We start from the raw sequence: 23,022 nt of genomic DNA on the forward strand, positions 1-23,022 counted from the left end.
GAACCAAAGCGTTTGACACCATCTTATCATTATGTGCCCATGTTTGAGGAGAAGCAGCACATAAACCCATCTGCAGCAATACTACAGTGGCAGGCTACACCTGAAACCACTTGTATACATAGTCATTTTGAAACTGTAGTTCCCTTTTTGTAATAAAGTGTTCATAACACTTTGTTGTTAATAACCCATGGTGTTAGTATTATTGTTAGCAGGTGAATGAGTACTTGTTACAACAGACCTATGAGGCTTAAAGTACAATATAACGTTGTTCAAATTTGGCAAATATAAGTTGAATATGGAAAAACAGTGATCCTACATTGTTTTTAGGCTACCAGGCAACCTAGATGTTTTAAAGTTTTTAATGTATGAATTCTGGTCTACTGGAAGCTTATGCCACAAGCTAGTAAAATGTTTCAGTATGGCTGTTCACCTTTAGAGGCCTAGTTAGTTGCAGAGTCATATGTTTATAAGAGAGTTTGGCCAACTGTAGCTGGATGTCAGAAAGTTTGACAGAAAACAGAACAAATAGTTTTTACTTAATAATCCTTGAGCTGCAGTGTGAATATATACTCTTTTTTTATTTTTTAAATCTAGCCTAACCATTGTACAATTATGAAATACATTTTTCCATCCCTGATTTTCAAAGACTGGATTGAATACCAATCAGGAAATGTACAATAAATCCAAACCCACGTTTCATTGATATAGAAAATTTATTGAATGAGTGGTTTACTTGGTAGGCCTATGATTACAATAAAACAATGACATTATCCCCAAATGTAAGCAACGAGTTTGCACTTCCCTATACCCAAATGTATAAACCCAATTTATTCTAGTAGCTTAACAGATGAAGGTAGTTGGACGTCTTGGACCTCAATATTTCATATTCACATTCACATTCAATTGAAAACGTTTTTTTTTTTATGCATCCAGAATTCGTTTGGGAAACACATAGTCCACTTGATTACATCTGTATTGCAGTGGCGAAATTCACCAATTTAACGTGTTAAACGAGGGAGAACGCAAAATCAAGGTACAAAATAATGATTATACACATGGTGTATTTTATACATTTAGATACGTTTGTTGCTTCCTGTTAAACATACAGTTGCTGCATAATAAGAAATATATATTTTCAACAAATAAAGTGATATAATAGACATGAGTTATGCCAGACATTTATACGAATGTAGGCTACTGTAGTGTGTTAACGTGTTATTTTTGTGGACTCTCATCACAGGCATTAAGTCAATATTCAATCTTGTTATACAGATTGTACAATGGTAACCCTGGTAGGCTGCTGCCAGGGTAGTATAGTGGCGTTGGAAAAGCGATAGATCTTGGAACTGGTACCCGGAGCAGGGAGCTATCTCTAAAAACAAGCGGCATTCCGACCAGTGTCTGTGCGGAGGCGTGTGCCATGTTCGCGGCCTCCAGTTCCGCCGACAGTTGTCGCTTCCATTTGTTCCTGCGGTTCTGAAACCACGTCTTCACCTGAGTTTCTGTTAGCTGTAGACTAGATGCTAAACAGGCTCGCTCGGAGCTGCTCAAATACCTCTTCATATCAAACGTGGATTCGAGCTGGTACACCTGACTCCGCGAGAAGACTGTACGAGTCTTCTTCTTGGACGAGTTGCTCTGCTTGTCCGCACCGTCTGTCTGTCTCTCCTCGGAAATAGGTGACATTGGATTGCATGGTCTCTCTTGTTCCTCTTTGTAATCCTGCAGCAGAGGCTGTGTCAGGTGCGGTCGCCGTGCAATCCCGTCACGGACTGAAATAAGTCCCGTTGTTGAACCTGCATTCAGGAAAAAGACCAGTATATATGTGTGTCGGAAAGAAAATAAAATGTGTCAAAATATTTCAACAAACTGATTTCCCAACGTCCTCCTCGGTATCATCTGTAGTCTATCAAAATTGACAAATGATGTAGGCCTATCCTCAAGATAAAGCATCGCATAAAGATACTGGATGCCTTAGTCTATATTGCCTTTAGATCAGCTTGTCAATTTTGTGTCTCAAAATGTTGAATATGTCTCAAAGGTTTCACACTTATTTTTCAAATGCTTTGTGTTGGTCTACCCAGGTTGAGAACATCCCTGTTAAAACAATAACATTATTCAATACTCGGTACAAGAGTTCATTAAGTGTGAACTTTGACTCATTCATCGACAGTGGAAAGGTTGTAAGTGTCCTTTTAAATAAACAATTTAATTTTGACTATGCCTGGTGCACAATATTAATTAAATCAGGTTACATTTAACGGCCAATTGACGAAATGCAGTCATTGTGAAAAAAAGGTTTAATCAATTAGAAGACTCGATTAAATTTGGAATGACGGGGGAAACATCCTGTTAATTATTTGACCTTTCCCCTGTTCGCGGATGTAGCAGTAAAACGACACATTAAACAAAGTGAAGTGATAGCCTACCCACTATCTGCAGTAACAAACATAGGCTACTATAGAGTTATCTAAGTTTACAAGTTTAAACTGCAACAAGTACTAGGCTACTTCTGCCGAAGGTTATCATAAATACGTTAATCATTAGTCCTAGCCTACTTTACACTATTGTTGACCTATTATTAGGCTACAACAATAGCCTAATAATACATATCAAATAATAATAATAATAATAATTGGTCTAGGCCTAATACTAATAATGTCCCGTTAGATACCATACATTGATTTATACATTATCTAGCCTATTTCACCTTTTTACTTTGGAAGCCTATATTTTCGAATGCAAAATGTCAGCGAGGGAAATAAATACAAGCTAAATCTAAAAGCAACAGATAATTAGGCCTACATTTTACGCACAACACAAATTACATTCAGTGATCTACTCACCTAAACATGAAAAATTTAGTGGTTGATGTCGGTTGCATGGCTCGCTGTGACCACGATCCGAACAGAAACAGTCTGCAGAGTCCTCCCCACCGCTGCACTCGTCTTCTGAAGACACCGACAGCGAGCGCTTCCTCGCCAGCTGCAGTCCCTTGGAACTCTCCTTCGCCCCCGACCGTGTCTTCTCCGACGACGTGCCCAATATCGACTGAATAGTGAAACTGGAAATTGGGGCCGACGAGCACTTGCTTCCGCTGTCTTCTGTGGTACTCATTCTCGATTCATAACAGTAAGATTAGGCTATATCTTAGTTTTTGTGTTATTTTTATCGTATTGTTGGTCTGTGAATACTCACAACTCTTGCGTAAAATAGTTTGGAAATAGTATTTTTTAGATAACCGTTTTTAGAAGTTGAGGGGCTTGGGTTGTTTTTTCCTGGAGCTCAGGGAACATGAATGTATTCCTGGTCTACATCCACGCGCTCTGGACTAAAGACAGTATTGTGGCGTTGCCTCATTTGCATGTAGGTAAGCTCTGCGTGGGCCAATCACACGCTCAAACTAAGCCCGGAAATTTCAAACTCGTGTCAAGGTTCTGAGATAGGATGAAAGGAGCTAAGGACAAATAACTACAGGCTGTCGTTTATTCGAGCATATAGCCTACGTCCCTCTTTGAATCCGATAGTAAAGGTAGACAAACAGGCATAATGGCACAAGCAAATCACAGATGTTAGGCTATTCATTTACCTCAAAAGGCTACATATTCAACAAAATACGTTTTGGCATAAGCATAATATGAATCGCCTTTTGTTTAGAAACGGGTACAACATGTCTCTTATTAGGCTATATCAATTAAATTGGACGTTTTGATTGAAAATTGAAGATATTTTAGGCAATGGATTTTGTGTAGGTAAAGGTTTCTAATTCACGAGTCTTATATTGTGTATTGCTGTTCTTTGTTTGTTTTGTTTTTGTGTGATATGTTGACAACTTGACATAGGCTTACTTAATAATTGGGTCTGACTACATTTTAAGTGGACAATAGACTGGAGAAATGGGAAACAGGTGCAACCATGTTTGTCGCCATTAGTCTTTTTTCTTTTCCTTTTTTTCAACCATAAGTATTGCATATTGTGTTGACGTAATTTTACAAATTAATATTTTCACATATATTGCAAGACAACATAACAAATGATTACACTATAGTAGACCCTTGTTATTTCACTGCAATACTTTTTGAAGTGAATGGAGATAATATATTCTACATGTTTTACATCGGCATGCAAATTTATTTGGTCATGACTCTCCCTAAGTCTATCTAATATAATACTCAACAATTTAAACCTTTTCACTTCATATAGTGTAAAATACTTGATTTGCGATATTCCCTCAAAAAACAAACCTTTATCCCTAACACACTTAGCTCAAATGGTATAATAGCATACCATTGACACACCCTCAGGGGGGAATACAAACCATGTTATCTGTACAGTCAACTGTAGACACAAGTAGGGGCCTACTACACAATGACCTCATGGAAGAAATGGCATGTAATTCTATTAGCCTTGTGGATGGTAAATTGGTCAGATAATCCAACTTACATTCCTGGGTGTTGTTCCTGGAACTAATATGGAACCCTAACTATTTTATCCTGAAAATAATAAAGTCATTCCATGGCCATTATCTGCGATTAAGAATTAATTTGATCATTAGGCCTACTGCAGCTAATCTGCCTCGCGTGGAGTGGAGGCCTGCTAATTGATTGACTAATTGATTGGAGGGTAGGGGCGCGCCCCCGCTCCCCATCTCTCTGACGGTGTCTGGTGGGGCAGCTGCGGGGTTTGAGTTCGCGGTTCTAGCACATTATCCCTAGTTACTTCTTTCCAAGGGACCCTAGACACATAACAAATGGTCAGCTTTAATCATAATGTCAGCGCCCTAACCCTCGTGCTGCTGCGCCTAGGGATGGGATGACGACCCCGGACGTTCTCCCTATATTCTGTTCAATACTGTTTTGTATTGTGGTTTTGGTTAATCCTCTGATAGAAGGGAGGAGTAACAATGACGATGGTGATGATAGTGAAACCCATCTTGTGATTGTCAACACGAATTTAGCCCAACAGCAGTTAAACGATCTTAAAGAATGCATGTGCCCACCAAGATATAGGCTACGTTTAATGGGGTGATATATGAATGAGGGCAGTCACAGATTGCACTGGATTTAGGGTGACTACACATAAATGCGTGGAATCTCCCAAGACAGTTAAATGAGACGATTTATACTTGCTATTTTCAAACAAAGACCTTTGTCAAAAGCAGCCATGTCTGTTTAAGCTTTATTTATACCCGTATATTATTATCAAGAAATGATTACATAATTAATCCGACACATGAATAACAATTAAACTCCAGATGTTGAAACAAATCTGAAGATATATTTTCATGATGGCCGATAGGCCTATATCAAAAGAAATTAGGCCTAAATGGCGTTATCATTAACTTTAAGCCTATACAATATATGCCAAAAGGTAACGTGTCTGAAGATCCTGAATTTACCCCTCTGATTTGCAGAAAACATGTTCAGAAACAGCACCGCGCGGTCTTAATTCGTGCTCTGTCACAATGATAGGTGTTGTATGGCAGCCCCCCTGCAATAACAGAACAAGATTTTTACTATGAGAAAAGGTCTTAGAAAGACAGATGAAGTTATGAGTAGCTTTGATCTAAGAATCAAGCTTCGATAAATATTAAACAAAGACCCCTACACGTGTGTATTATGATATATGACGTGTCCAACTCTAAAATAAGGAAATTACCAGAGAAAATGATATCAATAAATTTTGTAAGTATAAACGTTGATTATGTTTCGATTTTCATTCAAGGATCTGAGCCCTGCTCCTTTTTTCAAATCGCAGAGCGAGCGAGAGAGAGGGTGTGTGTGGGAGGGGGTGGTCGAAGCGGTCGTAAGAGCAAAGCAGAGCGCGAGCCCTGGAGGTGTACAATTTATGTAATCTGAGGCTGGAAATGAATTGGGTAATTTATTGGAAAACAGAAAGTCAAGAAGATTGGATCAGTATAGCCTATCCAAGGGCTCCTATCCATCAAGTTCCAATTAACAACCTAACCATTGAGTTTTAATGGCTTTCCAATTTACTGCCCTGATAGACTCATCAATTCCTCGGGGAGAAATTAAGAAAATCGACCGCCCCTTGGCGTTTCGGTGTCATTCTTCACAGCAACTATATGTCAAATTAAAAACACAATTAAAATTTAAACTGTTCCAATCAGACGGTGCCCCGCAACCTATGTTTCACTTAATAGAACTTTGATGAAAATCTGATGCTTGCATTCAATCACGAAAGCAAATGGGATACTATTGTAAAGAAGATTTCCGTTTCCTAAAAAAATGTAAGTGTCAAAAATGTGTTGCATTGACGTGGTTCTGGGGTTTCTATAGGCCATAACAACATTAGATTCCCTAAAAACACGCCACTTCTATACAGCTACGACTTTTTCGTAGCAGGATAGCAGAACGTACGCAGCAGTTTAGGATAATTAACATAGCAGGTTAGGGGAAAGGGTAAGGGTTACAGAAAAGGGTTAGGGTTGTGGAAAATACTCCCATAAACTGCTACGAAAAGTCACTTGAATCGGGGTGGCGTGTTTGTGGGGAGTCCCATTACAATCCCATATATGTCTAAACTGATTTTAGTAAGATGATCAAATGTGCCCAATTTGGCAGAGCATTCATCCAAACTTGGCAGCAAGCACTACACAAGACATCTCCTCATACATATCGGAGTTAGATGGATTTGAAGCATCCGCTTCTCACCTATAGGCGTAGCCTATGTAAGAACATATGAATTCATTTGCATAGGAAATGTGTATATATTTGAAATGATAAAAAGTATATTCATGTAATCTATGTATTGTTTATACATTACCACAAGCCTGCATACAATTGAAAATATCGAATATATGTTAAACTCAATTAACGTTTGCCTAGGCCTATATGAAGTAAAGCAATTGCACCAAAATATCTCCACAGATATTCGCATGAATCACATGCGTGAACAGATGCCCAGGGTTTCAGGAAAGGGCTGAAAATACTTAAACTGTTGTCACTTGATCAAAATATAGGCCTAACTGGCACTATACCATTTGATGGGCCCTGTTTAAAATCAGCACTCAACTTTCTATTTTAATGTAATATATTGAGCCGCCTGCGGTTATGTCCATTGCCCCGTTCCTGCAAATGTACTTTATCCGATTTTTGCTCTCGCCCTTCTCCTTTGCATAAAGATGTTCTACAAATGGACATTATCGAGTGGCAACTTTTTTCAATTTATGCGCGCAAATCAAGGTCATGAGCGCAACCAAAACTGCCCGTGAACAATGCCCTTATTTGTAACAATATTTTACAGACGTTTGCAGATCAATATCAGCGCGGGGAAGAACACCATATCAATCTATTAATTCTCTGTAATGGGTCCGTGATGAGTTTGCATGATATAATACGTCAATACATTAGTGATTATCAGACGATATTTGAATGCGCACTTTGTATGGTGGTGCGGTCAGCATAGAGTAGCTACTGATTTGTTTTCGATAACTGCATTAGAAACAAAAGCAGAACACGAGCTTTGAGGCAAAGAGTTGACTGGTTTCTACTCAAATGGAGGGAATCCTGAATAAAATGATAAAGTTCTCTTCAACAGTAATTACATACAGTCAACTCGTTGCATTTTGATATTGATATTATTCCACCTAACATTAGATAATACATTTGTGAACTATTTCGCAACTTTATAGGCTAATGTTGTGTGTCATTTCAGCCAATTTATCTCGTCCAAAATAAATATAGGAATGAGCGACTGACAATAAACAGGTGAAACACGATTTAACAAAGTACATTTCCTTATGGATTCAAAGGAAAACGTCAGTCCACAAAATATCTTGGACACAAAATGTGAAGGTTTGAGGAGGGAGTCTGCGTCAAGCGTTATCGTGCATAGCCTATTGGCTATCAAAACTTTTGAACTTCCTAAAACCTTTATGTGGGCCCATGGTGATCGAAATACTTAAGAAAACTTTTTCACAATATACCAAAGGTTTTCCACTCAACAAAAATGTAGCGTATTTATTCGAGCATTTGCAATAGCTCCACGTCAGAAACATTCCACAGGTGAATTGTAGGCATGAGCACTACGGAGACATTGGCATTGGTGTGTGAGTATTTTTTATGTCACCAGGTAGGCCAGTTGAGAACAAGTTCTCGTTTACAACTGCGACCTGGCATAGTCATGTATGAGACCAAACTAAACCCTTAGAAAATGAAACCGAATTGAGCAAACCCTAATTCTCCATCTATTGCTGATCCATGTGAAACTACATAGGCAAAATAAACAATACAACTATTAGGTGAGAGAAGAAGGACATATTTGGTGGGATAATTAGCTTACACCCTTCTAGTGCACCATTACCGAAGACGGTCATAAAGGCTGCATCCACAAGTAATATGATTATTGTTGCAAAATTAAACGTATAGGTTTTTTAAAATTAAATGTTAAACATTAACCTATAAGGAGCTACGCATGCACACATGCACGCACTTACGCCGCACACACGCACATTTTTAGAATAGCCTAGAATTAGGCAATTCATTTTCTCTTTTGAATAGACTACATTGCCCCATAATTTCGTCAAGATGGTGGCAATTACGCATCTAATTGACCGAGCCATTTAAAAAAAAATGTAAAACAACTTTTACAGTGCGTAACAGCAGGTTGATTACGCACCTGCTTATGTTCTTTATTCGCATAATAATCGATGGGACTCCCAAAATAGGCGCGTGGTTTTCGGGTAGGCCTACCTGTATTTAGTTCTGCAGTCAATATGGATGACAAATACAATCTGCACTATTAAGTAATAATCATAGCAAATAAAGAAGGGTTAGTGTGTGGGTTTAGCTAGTTTGTGAATCTGCGCCAATGTGTATGCACAATGCATCATGCATTATGTTGATTCATTCAAACTTAATCTATTGTCCTTATGCTACAGGCCTACTCACCACCTCCACCGTGTTTGTTCCAAGGATAATTGTTTCAATATACTGTATACAATATGCCTAGCATCTCAACTGAAATAATCTAATTCAGTCAACAACTGCTATGGCAGTGTGTCTCCGAAGAGTGTAGGACACGTGGTCTGCTCGAGACCAGTAGCACTTGTAATTAGATAGGCCCAGTCGAGCCTCTGTAAAGGGAATTGACGACGAATATCCTCTTCTTTGTATATGCCAGGCGTATACTGATTTCATCTCACACACGACATGTTCATTTTGAAATTCACAACAATTATATTGGGTCTATAATAAAGGTTTGTTTATTTGTTAAAGTATGCTATTTATTTACATTATTTAACAATCAACCCTGTTCATGAAGACGTTTTGAAAGTCGACAATAGACTTTTGTTTGGTAGACAAACTGGCAAAAATATAACATTTCAGAATTGATGCCCTAAGCATAGACTGTATACTACACCCAACTACACTCAATTAGATTATTGAATACGCACTGATTCGACATATTTAAGAATGGAATAATCTCCATTTATTTCACAACAGAATTCAGCAATACAATATCAAAACGTTTTTTTTTCTGTACAAAGGAATAGCGTCAACAGGTAGCTCATTTCATTGACTCGATTAAATATATCCATATACATTTGTACATCATGTTATTGTTTCAAAAACACAAAAAGTAATGACATTCAATTCTTAATTGTGCTAGAAGGACATTGTCGAGGAAGCAGAAATTAGAATCAGTACATCAAAACAATAAGCCTATAAGCTACAATTATATTGTACATAAAACAGCGTATCTTGATTGTCCCCTTTTAAAGCGCTTTGAGTAAAGAGTGTTGAGCCCGTTCGATATTCGATATTCCTAAATGGCTGAGAAAAGAGAAAACACAATGAAAACACCAGTTGGGGTCAAATGCTACGACCCCATGCGCTAGAATGCTATCATAAGACATTACATTAATTTGAAGGGGGGAGTGGGGGGCAGACTTCCTGAAATGTATTTTGGGGCAGTGTTATCTCCGTAATATTACTTTTTAATAAGAACAATATGCTATTGGCGTGAAATTATGCCAGACAAAATGTAAACTTCACCCTAATATAAAAATGCACAATATATCCTCTTTAACAGAAATTATAGGCCTATTTTTTTATTTTGTATTTTCTTCTTTAGAAAAATATTGTTTTAGTTTGTCTTGTGTAATGTTCTGTAGGCCTACGAGTTAGGAATATAGATAACAACGTCTTGTTTTTCAAACAGGTCTGAGTAGTGGCACAGAGGTGACGATTGGGTGAGAGTAATAGAGATGGTGGGGGAAGGTAAGGAGCGACTGGCTCACAGGAACGTTGCCGGTTGCATTGCCAGTCTCTGAGGCGGAGTTCTCGTGGTAGAGGATGGGCACTCGCACTATCCTCTGTGCAGCAGCGTGGCTCAGATTGGCAGCCTCTAGTTCAGCGGCAAGCTGCCTCTTCCATTTATTTCTTCTGTTCTGGAACCAAATCTTTACCTGTGTCTCTGTCAGGTGCAATGACGCAGCCAATCCGGCCCTCTCGGTACTGCTCAAGTAGCGTTTCATGTCAAAGGTGGACTCAAGCTGAAACACCTGACTCCGGGAGAACACGGTGCGTGTTTTCTTTTTTCGACATGCTTTCTTTTCGTCACTGTCCTCGTTTTTCTTCCTGTCGTCTACCCCACTGTCTTTCTTTGTGTCCTCAGAATCACTCTCGTCTAGAACTATTTCATCGCCACTTTTGTTGTCCTCGTCTTCTTTGCCGTCTGGATCGGATTTGAGCACCAGGTCTGGCGAGTCGCGGTCCGTGCCTGAGGTTGGAGAAGAGTCTCTTGCTCTTGCCTTCTCGGCAACTAAAATAACGACAAGAAATATATATTGGTTATAAACGTGACTGCATGTTCAATGCCTCGTTGTTACTAGATATGCTTGAGCAAATAACAGTTGGCTATTATACCTTTGAGTTGAACATAACCTCGACGAGAAACTTACAATGATGACAAACAATGGCCTAGCTGAATGAAATGCTTATCATTAGTGACATAAAATACAAGACCCCCTAAAATGTGGATATGGATGTAGTTCAAGAATGATTATCCTTGTTTGAATGTCCTTTGACAGATGAAAGCTCAGCCCGTAAAATCCATACCAATTCCCGCTGTACATATTACGCACACATTATACGTTCTGATGAATCATGTAAAAGGTAAAGAAAGAGAAGACAATCAGAAGTGCATGGGCTTACCTTCCGTTCTGTGTAGATGACTGGCTGCGCTAAGCGTGTAGGGATACCACCATGCTGAGGCTCGCTCCAGATAGTGCGCCGGTAAGGCAAACCTCTGTGTGGGTAACTCAAAGCGAGGAAAGTTAAAGTCCCCGACCTGGGATAGGGAAAAGCCCCCTTCAAACGCCGCCTTTGCCGAGGCGAAGATGGGCTTCGGTTTGGATGGTTTACTATCACAGTTCAGCAAGTTCTTAATGAAGAAGGGAGAGTCTTTCACCGGAGTGCACGTCTCTTGCGCCGTCTCGGGCATTGCTGCTTGGAGGTTGTGGTCCGAATGCCGTAGACCACAAATGTAAGTGTTAAAAGACGGGAATTAACAAAGTCTCACTTAGAAAGAGGGATATTATAAACTGGTAGGACTAACTGTCCTTCTGTGCGATGTTTTAAATGCGGAATATCTTCTTGATTACGCAGTTGATCGAGAACGTAAAAAATAAAAACCGATCAGAAAAGCAAATAGTCTTCAGAGAGGACAAAATAATATCAGTATTGCATCCAAGTCTTGTGCGTTCCTTTGTCAAAATGCAACTGTGTCCACCGCGTCAGTCTGGCGCCGGATGCTAATGATGAAATAAAAATGTCATCCAAGTTAAATGCGGAAAGTATACGGCGATTGGGCACGTACAATGGCAAATGGGATTAAGGAAGAGATGGGAAGTAGAACGAGGGGGAGAGAGACGGGCAGAGAGAGAGAGAGCGAGGTAGAGAGAGAGTGGGGGTGTAGGCTACACGATAACAACGAAGTCCACCCTCACTTTGCGCTTTGGTTGTAGGCTGTTACGCCCTTGTGTTATTGGTCTTATAGAGTCAAATTAGGTAGCAAATGAGGACAGAGTTGTTAGCACAAAATGTTTGGCACAAACATCGATGAAAGTGCAATAGGCAAATGACTTTCATCGAGCACAGCCTATAGCCAATACCAGCAGAGTAGGCCTATATCATATTTTGATGCACATGTTTGGGGAGATGAAAACATTATGGGGAATTAGAGGATTTTTTTTGTTTGTGGTCTTATTTATAGTTATTGATAATATAACCTAGATTCCGGAAGAGCAATAATCATTTTCGGCAGGCACTGTAAGCCTATGGATGTAATTTTTTTTTATAATGGTCATCATTTCACAACTCAAACACCAACATTATAGACGCTCATGTCCTCAGATGAAGATAGGCCTACAACAAAGTAGGATATTGTGTATTAGGGCACATTTGGTAAAACAATTTGATTATTTCCCAGTAGACCTAGGCTAATAAATAAAATAACAATATATTTTCTCATAATAGTCCACAAGCAAACTAATATTGTGCAAAATATTTATATTTACTTATAGGGCCTATTCCACTAATACAATTCATTCAACTAGGCTACGTTTCTATACTAGCTATTATAGTATCACAGATTAAGAAACAAACGTTCATTATTACAAAACAGACAAGATAATTTCCACCCAGGTGTCATGTTTTGACACAATTTAGGATGAATAAGTTAAATTAATGAAAAGAATTAGACGTTTCTCCCCATGGACTATTTGCCAAAATTCTATTGAAAAAGGTTGTAAATTATGTCCACATTATCACTTTTATAAAAGGTTTAACAAATATGGAATATATATTTAAATGTAGGAAATAGCCTAATTAAAATAATGTTGCAATCAAATGATTGTGAATTGGATGTGAATGTTTAATCACTTGCCTAACTCCAAGTGTAGTTAAGTTGTATTTATTTGCATTGCTTATTGAGACACACAGGCTCGGGACGTTCAATAAAGGTAAACCATAAAACATTCAGTTTATGAATTTACCCCCTTAAATATTCAAATGAAACCCAGCGGTTTACTGAAAAAAAGTCATGCGTGTTTACTTTGTTTTTATCAGAGATCTGAACACGTGTCAATTTTCTATGCCGATACATTTTGAAATTAATCCTGAAATGGTCTCAGAAACAGTCACTGTTGGCCAACTTTAAAATATGTAATTAATGAGAAATTGTAATCATATTTCTTTTTATGGATTTCTAAAACATGCCGCTTTTTAAACTGTTTCTGTGACGAATATAGTCATCCATTTTTACCAAATCGATTTAGTTAATTCCTTCCTCAGTCTTTGTAAATGTGGTAAACCTATGTATATATTCACTCATTGAAATTAATTGACTTGTTAACTCATGTCCAGTGGTAGATGAATAACAAGAGGACAGCGTCCTCTGTGGGCAATGAAGGCTAAATGCAGGACCTTAATCACAGATGGAGACGAACGAGCACTAAAAGACTTCTCAGCATGGGTATAGGCATAGCCACGGGAAGTAAGGCTGCAGCATCCCATGAAAAACCCAAGTTATTGGTCGATGTACCCTGTGTTGTAGGTCTACAGGGCTGTTGCTTGTGTGACCATGCCAACCAACCATAGTCACGAATGGTATAAATTACAGGATAAAGGCTGTATTGAGTGGCATGGAGATTATTTTTCCTGCATAGGTCTAAGGTGGTCTTACATAATTAACACATGCTCATTTAGGCCTAAATGACGGCTCAAGTGGAGATATCCTGTGTCTATGTAATTACCATCTCGTATGACTTGTTTTTGATCGCAGGTAGCCTATTTGATGCCATCCATGACCTGATAGAAAATATATAGGCTTAGCTTATGTTCTAAGCACACCTTTGAAACGGGTTGTGGAATACCCAAACATTTTGTGCAAAGATGTCAGAGCAAGACATAAATCTGCATGCAAAAAAATGCAGCATAGGCCTATATATGGTATTTTCTAGAGCTTGATAAGGTAGAAAACAATAGGCCCATCCTGTGTTATTGAATATTATATTGTTGGCATTGTTGCACACCTGTGGCCAAATGGGCATAGATAAAAGCACTTGGCTGAAGATAGGCTGATAAGTCTAAACCTGACCTCTACCTTTCCTGAAAAGGGTTAGGCCTACAATACAATTTCACATATTTTATTGCAACAAAGGTATGTGGAATACAATGTCAGCAATGTTGCTGATATAGGGCATACATACCATCAGGACTTTAGTTGAGGAAATCCAAAACCCAACCAAGGCATATGCCTACGTGTATGCCAGCCTGGACTTAGGGTTAGGTGTAACATAGTAAGACACTTAATTAGTATGATATGTATTAATTTGTGGATGTCCATCATCCATTTAGCATGATATTTTACGATTTACGATTCGTATGATATGTTACGAATGGCAATTCAAATTGGAATTTGTAGCATATTTTAAGAATTTGCGAAATGTAGGATATGTTACAAATTCCAATTTGTTGTGGCTAACATTAGCTAGGATAGGAGTTAAGAGTTATGGGTTAAGGTTAGGGTTAAGGTTAGAAGTTAGGTTGAACATTTAAGTGTGGTTTAGGGCTGGGGAATGGTTTGCTAACATGCTAAGGTACAAAGTAGTTCAAAAGTAGTAAGTAGTTGATGAGATTCTAACACACAACCTTTGGGTTGCTAGACATTGTTTTAAAAAAATAAGCCCCTTTCTCGGCAATCTGGACTCAGGGGTAGACGTAGCATAGTAAATGTAAATCCGGGACATGCAAAATAGTATGATATGTTACAAAATGCAATTTGTACAATATGTTACGCATTTGTAAAACGTATATGTTCTAAATTTCAATTCGTTGTCGCTAACGTTAGCTAGGCTAGGGGTTAGGGGTTAAGGTTAGAGTTAAGGTTAGGAGTTTAGGTTAAAGGGTTAAGGTAAGGGGAAGGGTTAGCAAGCATGCAAACTATTCTGAACATTCTGAAATCTAAATGCAACAATTTTACTGAGTTATAGTTCATTTAAGGAAATCAATCAATTTAAATAAATTCATTAGGCCCTAACTATGGATTTCACATGACTGGGCATGGGTTCACCCACTGTGGAGCCATGTCCAGCCAAGCAGAATTAGTTTTTCCCCACAAAAGGACTTTGTTATAGACAGAAGTACTCCTCAGTTTCATCAGCTGTCTGGGTGGCTTGTCTCAGACGATCCCAGAGGTAAAAAAGCCGGATGTGGAGGTCCTGGGCTGGTGTGATTACATGTGGTCTGTGGGTTGTGAGGCCGGTTGGATGTACTGCCAAATTCCATAAAATTACATTGGAGGTGGCTTATGGTAGAGAAATTAACATTACATTCTCTGCCAACAGCTCTGGTGGAATTTCCTGCTGTCGGCATGCCAATTGCACGCTCTCTCAAAACTTGAGACATCTGTGGCATCGTGTTGTGTGACAAAACTGCACATTTTAAAGTGGCCTTTTATTGTCCCCAGTACAAGGTCCATTGTGTAATGATCATGCTGTTTAAACATCTTGATATGCCACACCGGTCAGGTGGATCAATTATCTCGGCAAAGGAAAAATGCTCAGTAACAGGGATGTAAAGAAATTTGTGCACAAAATTTGAGTGAAATAAGCTTTTTGTGCATACAGAACTTTTCGATTAGAAGATTCGATTAGTCTATGAGACAAGGTTGTTCTTAGTTGAAGAACAGGTCTGCCAAAATAGTAGACCAACCCTTTGGCCTTTCCACTGCTGTTTCTTCGCTGCTCGTGTCCCCTTTAACATGTAGGCTACCACTTTTCAATTGATTTGGTTCAAATTCAATCAACCTATTATTTTTCAGATTGCTTTTGTGTGGGCAGCTTTAATAGGCCTACACACGCAACGCTAACCCCGCATCTGGCATCTAGGACTATTAGGCTACATATCTGGAACCTATCCTATTTTGGTGAATGGTTTGTTTACTTTAGTTACATTGTTTTTAACTTTAAATCTGCCTATAATAATAATGGCAAACCCATAGGCCAAGCCTACTTGAGTTAGAATCTGATATGCTGGTGGTGGCCTCTAGTCAACCAATACAGGCAGGTATTCAACAATTGCAGATCGTGCCATATAGCAATTTTGGAAGGGTCCGTGCTATCTGAGATTTGCTTGAAGAACAGTGCAGATGACGGTTTGTAATGTTTGTGCCATCATTCTGTTACCAAACTTTGCATCTGCACTGTTCTTTATCTAAATGTGTTTTTGTAAACTTTTCAATGGAAAGGCATATCATCAGGATAATGAGAATTTAGCACGCTATTTAGGCAAGTGAAGTTAAGGCTTTGTCTGCATCATTAACATAAAATGTGCATCTTTGTACAATCAAATCAAAGGTTGATTATTATTAGGGAAATTATGTTGAGAAGAATATGCACAGTAGGGCGATGCATAAACTGTAAGGCAATATAGGCTTTTGAATAACCCTTAAATCTATTTTGATGCTCCTCCGGTAGGCTACTCAGAGTTTTATATTATTTATTTCAAAACGCCTGGATATTGATTATTTCACAAGGAAAATGACAAATGGCAGCAGGGAATGACACGGTCAGCAGGTTCTATTAGAGAAATGATAGTATTGCTCATGGTTTGTTAAAAGGTCCAGTTTAGATACTTTATAGGTTTACATCCATCATCGTCTAATGACCTATATGATGAAAAACAGGCGCTCCGGTGACGACGGCCCTGTGCAGCTAACTTCGCTTTGTAATTGCCCCCATATTAAATATAGATTTTTGTTTTGATATCTTGTGAGAATTCCTTTCTTCGGGTCAAGATTGTGATAAAAGACATAGATTTAGAGGGGGGAAAACAAGAAACAATAGGTAGCCTATATAAAGATGGTGGCTTCTCCAAAAATGGTAGGCCCTCAGTACTGTTGTAACAGTACTACTGTTAGCATTTTGTCGACTGAATCTTTAAGTAAATGCAAGTCAATACTGAGTTTATTCAACCATTTTAATAACACTTTTGATGAGGATGATGATAGGTACCTTGACTGTTTTGAAAACTGTAGGGCTCATGGCTCTGTAACTACTACCTAAACTAAAAACAAAACAAGGCACGGCATCAGAGAAGACTCAGGTCAAAGTAAGAATGGGACACTGCTGTATCACATTCTCCATTTAGAGAATTGCAAAGCTTAAATCCAGCCAATCTCAGTGACCTTCACTAGTTTAATGGTTCGTTCAAACAGGCAAGGCCGTTAAAAGCCAGAGGGACACGTGATGGTCAGGTTACATTGACCGTTACTACTGAGATCATGTGCAGCTGAATATCTTTAACTTTACTGAACGACTGGGGTGAAGGTGCTCAGAAACGTTTCTAAAAGCACATGATCTCAGTAGTAACGGTCAATGTAACCTGACCATCACGTGTCCCTCTGGCTTTTAACGGCTTTGCCCGTTTGAATGAACCATTAAACTAGTGAAGGTCACTGAGATTGGCTGGATTTAAGCATTGCATTTAACTTCTAAAGGGTGGCCCCTCGATGACCTGGGAAGCCTTAATTGGGATTGTGCAGGTATTGATTGTTGAGTGGTCAACGAGGCCTGAGTTATAGCCTGATTAAGAGAAAGGTGTCTACTGCTTTCATCTGCCCCCCACCAGGCTACAAACAATGGAGTAAGCTGGGAACTCAATGTCATTCAGAAAGTTGAGGAGGCTCTTACCATGCATTAGGACGATTGAAACTCTAGTGTTGAAAAAATGTAAACAGTAAATTACATAGGTTGCCCAGTCAATGTTAAGTTCATCTATTGAACTGAACCTTAGCTTTGCTCTCCTTATATATGTTGTGGTGCGGGTCTGGGGTGAATTTATTGGGGATTTGTATAGTTGTGGCCTTGTTCCCTGCTGACAAAGCTTGTGGTGGATGTTGAGGTCCTGAGATCATTTGGTGTTCTCAGACTCAAAAACATTTCAAGTAATTCAAGTGGTAGTTCTATGAGGTAACTGTGGGGAATCATATTGTAAATAAGAATAACACTTTTCAAAAACTATAGGTATACTGAGGTAATATAGAGGGGTATGGGCTTAGCCGGGCATTCCACCCCTTTATCTGTCCTTCACTCTCTTTCTCACGTCCTCTTTCCATTTATCGCTTCTCCACAGAGATGATGACCTCTATGGGTTTCTGATGGACACAGTCAGAACGATGTAGTCCTATTTCACCATTATGAGCCGCTCTGACAGAGCCCTGCAGGCTCCCCCCCCCAAATGCCTCGAATCGCCACTGAGCCCTGGCTTTTACCCGCCCGCACTCAACCTGCCTCGACGTGTCATTACAACCCAGTAATCTGGTGCGGGCAACAGAAAGGTTCTCATCAGTGTCAGGCTGAGATATAGATATGGGCCGAGTAACAAATGGCCAAATGCACAGGCAGCAGAGCAGCCCATCAATAAAGCAATTTCTAGTGTCATAACAGCTGCGCTTTTCCTAAAGCCAACCTTTCAAAAACTTTTCCCTCTGCAAATCGCTGCAGCCCCACCATTAGAGTCCTGCCTTGTGAATTTAATGGATTCCGTACAAATAATATTCTACCATAATGGAAAAGGTTGAAGTCACTGAAGACAGATGAAGTCATAAACACGTATAATTGAGAATCAAAGACCGATAAATTTTAAACTGCTATCCATTTTCTCTTTTTAGATGATGATCTATGTCGTGGCGGTGGCTGGAAAATGGAAGAGATTATGGGGGAAAATTATAACAATACATTTTCTAAACATACACCTTGATTATGCTTCGATTTTTTGGGTGCGAGACGAAGGCTGGGATTGCTGATAGCTTGCTGACTAAATGGCACCATAAAATAGGTTCCCTGCTCTTTTCCCTCCCAAGCACAGGCATGCCTGGAGGTGTGATTTTCTCCCTCTAAATGGGGGAAATGAATTGTGTAATTTATTGCAAACTCGAGCACAGTGAGATAAGATCAGCATATCCCATCAAAGGAACAAGAATCAATCAGCTTCTAGTTAACAGCTTGAAACGCATAAACCACAGCACCTAATGGCTTTCCAATCTAACAGATTGATAGACTTATCTGCTCCTAGGGGATGAATTAAGAAAATCGGGTACTTTCACACAGGCACTGACACTTTTGACAGGACCCCCCCCTGCTTCCAGGCTTACTCCCCATCTTTAGTTTTAAACAAAGAGATATGCGTAACCGAAAGTTACGAGGAGTCTATTTTTGAGACAGCACTCCATACCTGATTTGTTATTCAGATGAGCCGCGACTGGAAGTGTGTCAGATGTGGGGAATGGTTTCATTTTAATGGGCTGATTATCGCGGGTCATTTGGAACTGTGAAATCGAGGGAGCTATTCAAAGCCACTTAACGAAGTCTAGATGTGACCCAAGCGACCTATTCAACCGAGTGTGTAGTAAAAAAAGAGGCCCCATTTGGTTCAGTTCTCTTTAGTCACACCAAGGATTCGTTAGTGTATTGATCAAGTGAAAAATCAGCCAAAACACAGACCACTTCAGAATAAGAGACATTGCATGGGGCACTTAGCAAGCGTGTAATTAGCCTTTTAGTCATTGTGAAGAATTTCTAAGAAGAGTCTTATCAACTAGCTCATTATGGGCAATCAATTTAGTAACATTAGTAATACTAGTGCACACTTTCTGATCTATCTGACCACAGTTATCTGACATACGGGACATTCAATAGTCACCTGCTACAGAGCTTGTTTGTGCAGGACTTGACATAGAGAACCAATGACACATGTACTCAATGTCACTATGTACCGAGGGCTAGATTCACTGGGCTAGATTATCTCTCTTTTGCACTGCATAATGAAGGAGTTGTTGGTATCAAGGATGTGATCCTGGGGAGTATAGGAAATTGTTATTTTAGACTCACAGAAGTACAGGACCTGAGCTGAGTGGTAGGGCCAGGAAAGGAGTGGGTATGAGTCAACACACTCAAGACAGTGACTCAGGACAGTTCACTACAAATAAGTGGCAGTAGTCCATAAAACATGTGACTACACTCCACATTAAAATGGAACCAGATCTTCTTATTTGCACTAATTTGAAGAGGTCGAGTCAATATTGTCTAAATACAACTCTAGAATTAGATTAAATTCATGAATTGGAGTGGTTTATTTAAGTGATAATGCCAGAGAATATATTGGCAAAGATGTTGTTAGGCCCGACACGAAGTTGAGGGCCAGGCAAACCGTGCCAATATATCCTCCAAGGAATGGCTTCGAGGGCATTATCACTTTTATACAACTGGTTAACAACATAATGATTGACATATTTTCATTAAAAACTTTATTATTATTTTATTTTTTAATATATGTATTTTTTTTAAATACCCCCTTTTCGTAGTATCCAATTGTTAGTAATTACTATCTTGTCTCATTGCTACAACTCCCATACGGGCTCGGGAGAGACAAAGGAAACACAACCCAACCAAGCCGCACTGCTTCTTAACACAACGCACATTCAACCCGGAAGCCAGCCGGAGGAAACTCCGTGCACCTGCCGACCTTGGTTAGCGTGCACTGTGCCTGGCCCGCCACAGGAGTCGCTGGTGCGCGATAAGACAAGGATATCCCTACTGGCCAAACCCTCCCTAACCCGGACGACGCTAGGCCAATTGTGTGTTGCCCCACAGACCTCCCAGTCACGGCCGGCTGCAACAGAGCCTGGGCGCGAACCCAGAGTCACTGGTGGCACAGCTAGCGCTGCGATGCAGATGCAGTGCCCTTGACCACTGAGCCACCCGGGAGGCCCCTAAAAATGTTATTTTGATGAATTTATTCATACTATTTTATCCTTCCACAAGACATAGTCCCAACACAAATCTAGGGTTGCTACCCAAACCTGCTGATCGTTGGTTCTATCGGCTTGGTTGCTAGAGACGCGACCCAGTCATTCATTTTTTTTTCTGTATCTATGGACGCGACCCAGTCGTTCTAAATGTTCCGTTGCCATACTGGCTGGCAACATTCTTATCCCTTGCTTGCTAGCTAGCCAACTACGGCTAACTTACAGTCACATCAAAAAGTGCAGCCAGAATAACTGCAAAGTAGCTGCATTTGCATTTGTAACTCATTTCAGGAAAATAGGCATATGTAGGCATATATCACTACTTCACAGAAAGGCCTGCTGGAACATGTGAACTTGTATGTGCCTTAATAACAAACTTGTATGCCATCTGTAAATACAAATACAATTGTTAAATTACGAGCCCAGTCGGTTTAACCACAGAAAAAGACAGCAACCTTCCCGCTAGCCATGATTGGCTGAGATAATGAGTGGGCTGGACATAACAAGAGATGAGTTTGGATTGGTCTGCCATATAGCACCCTTCTGTCTATTTGAGCTGGTCAGTATGTGTAGGTAATCCTGTCTTACGCTGCTTTAAAAAATATATATTGCGTAGAACTGCATAAGTGTTGCTCTCCACTTTCTGGTGGACCGAGTTTTGAAATTAGTGGAGTTAGAGTATGATAGCTAAGGAGATGGTGAAAACACCTATCTCCGGATTACATCTTCAAACTAAGGGAAACCATGGTATCCGTTACAGGGAGAAGCATCCATCCATGATGTATACGGGTAAGATAGTCTAGCTAGCTACATTTTCCGATATTACAAGTTTCTAATTTTGACAGAAAGTCGTTTTCATTTCAAGTTCAAATGTACTGTTAGCTAGCTAGCTAACGTTAGCTGGCTGGCTCGCTAGCTAACATTACATATATGATCTTATTATTCGTATTTCAGAGCCATTTTATTTGCTAGTTATAGCCTAATGTTAGCTAGCTAACATTGAACCTGGTTGGATAGCCAACTGCAGATTCATGCAGGCTAGTAATGTCATGAATTCCTCTGGTCCCTACTGTTACAGCCATGATGCAAGTGGCGCTATACTGTCTCTAGAGAGACAGACAGCAAGGTTTATACAACTCTCCACTGGTGAAAACTAAATGTTAGTCTAAAAGAAATGTGAGATAATGTCCAGATGCCTTTTATAGTGAAGATCAAGTTTATAAAGTGCCTGGGTGGGGCTGATGAGACAGTGGATTGCGCAGTCAGATGGAACAGAGTAAATAGGCATTTTAACATCATAGATTTAGCCAGTGGTAACTTGTGGAATAGACACCGGCTGGAGTGCGGTTTTAACCAATTAGCATTCAGGATTAGAGCCACCCGTTGTATTACATTTATTATACCACAGCATTGTTGAATACTCGTTTCTGATTGGCTAGAAGGATATTCTAGAATGGATATTAAAACGAGATAACGGGACAGTTGGAAAAGATATCGGGACAGTTGGAAAATATATTGGGACACCTTGCAATAATGACACAATATGTGCCTACACATGCATACTGTACTTGCTACAAAGTTACAGAAAGCTAAACCAACAACTTCACAAACTGAAATTGGATACATTGTAAAGGCAGGTCCAACGAGGAAAAAAACTTAGCTAGCTAGCAAGCATTGATTTTTGCTGCTCCCGAGTGGTGCAGCAGTCTAAGGCACTGCTTCTCAGTGCTAGTAGGGGTCACTACAGACCCTGGTTCGATTCCAGGCTGTATCGCAACCGGCCGTGATTGGGAGTCTCATAGGGCGGCTCACAATTGGCCCAGCGTCGGCTGGGGTAGGCTGTCATTGTAAATAAGAATTTGTTCTTAACTGACTTTCCTAGTAAAATAAAGGTTACATATATATTTCTTAAATGACCTAGTGTGGTGAGTAATGTGATGAACATGAATTTCTCTGGTCCCTACTGCTGCAGTCATGATGCAAGTGGCGCTATACTGTCAAATCCTTCCACATTTCTAGTTTGACCAGCTGTTTTCAGCAACTGATATTTTCAAATGTGGTTGTCATATTGGCAGGTTTGCTAGCAACAAACTATTTAGCTAGCTTCTAGCCTAGTGTGTGATGTGCAATGCCATATCCTCGTAATTAACAGTCAGTGATGACGAGCGTCCTCACAAGAATGCAAAC

At 39.7% G+C, this 23,022-nt stretch overlaps 2 protein-coding genes across 2 annotated transcripts; both read right to left on the bottom strand.

Annotated features, from left to right (window-relative positions):
• Nucleotides 1-694: 694 nt before the first annotated feature.
• Nucleotides 695-3,337, bottom strand: LOC112253075 (homeobox protein HMX2). The gene is made up of 2 exons (XM_024424968.2): nucleotides 2,847-3,337; nucleotides 695-1,796 (listed from the first exon to the last, which is right to left on the bottom strand). The coding sequence occupies exons 1-2, from the start codon at nucleotides 3,115-3,117 to the stop codon at nucleotides 1,249-1,251; spliced, it is 819 nt and encodes a 272-aa protein (XP_024280736.1). The 5' UTR covers nucleotides 3,118-3,337; the 3' UTR covers nucleotides 695-1,248.
• Nucleotides 3,338-9,428: 6,091 nt separating this feature from the next.
• LOC112253076 (homeobox protein HMX3) lies at nucleotides 9,429-11,995 on the bottom strand. Its single transcript, XM_024424969.2, has 2 exons — nucleotides 11,181-11,995; nucleotides 9,429-10,788 (listed from the first exon to the last, which is right to left on the bottom strand). Exons 1-2 carry the CDS (start codon nucleotides 11,467-11,469, stop codon nucleotides 10,178-10,180), a joined length of 900 nt encoding a protein of 299 aa, XP_024280737.1. The 5' UTR covers nucleotides 11,470-11,995; the 3' UTR covers nucleotides 9,429-10,177.
• Between the last annotated feature and the right edge of the window lie 11,027 nt (nucleotides 11,996-23,022).

The sequence above is a fragment of the Oncorhynchus tshawytscha genome, linkage group LG06, assembly GCF_018296145.1.
Source record: "Oncorhynchus tshawytscha isolate Ot180627B linkage group LG06, Otsh_v2.0, whole genome shotgun sequence".
Lineage (NCBI taxonomy): Eukaryota > Metazoa > Chordata > Actinopteri > Salmoniformes > Salmonidae > Oncorhynchus > Oncorhynchus tshawytscha.

Excerpts from the sequence above, each read along its gene's own strand:
- LOC112253075 (XM_024424968.2), bottom strand. The coding sequence starts at position 3,117 with ATGAGTACCACAGAAGACAGCGGAAGCAAGTGCTCGTCGGCCCCAATT. Across the intron at positions 1,797-2,846 it reads ACTAAATTTTTCATGTTTAG|GTTCAACAACGGGACTTATT; the intron begins GTGAGTAGATCA and ends TCCTGAATGCAG.
- LOC112253076 (XM_024424969.2), bottom strand. The coding sequence starts at position 11,469 with ATGCCCGAGACGGCGCAAGAGACGTGCACTCCGGTGAAAGACTCTCCC. Across the intron at positions 10,789-11,180 it reads TCATCTACACAGAACGGAAG|TTGCCGAGAAGGCAAGAGCA; the intron begins GTAAGCCCATGC and ends TCGTTATTTTAG.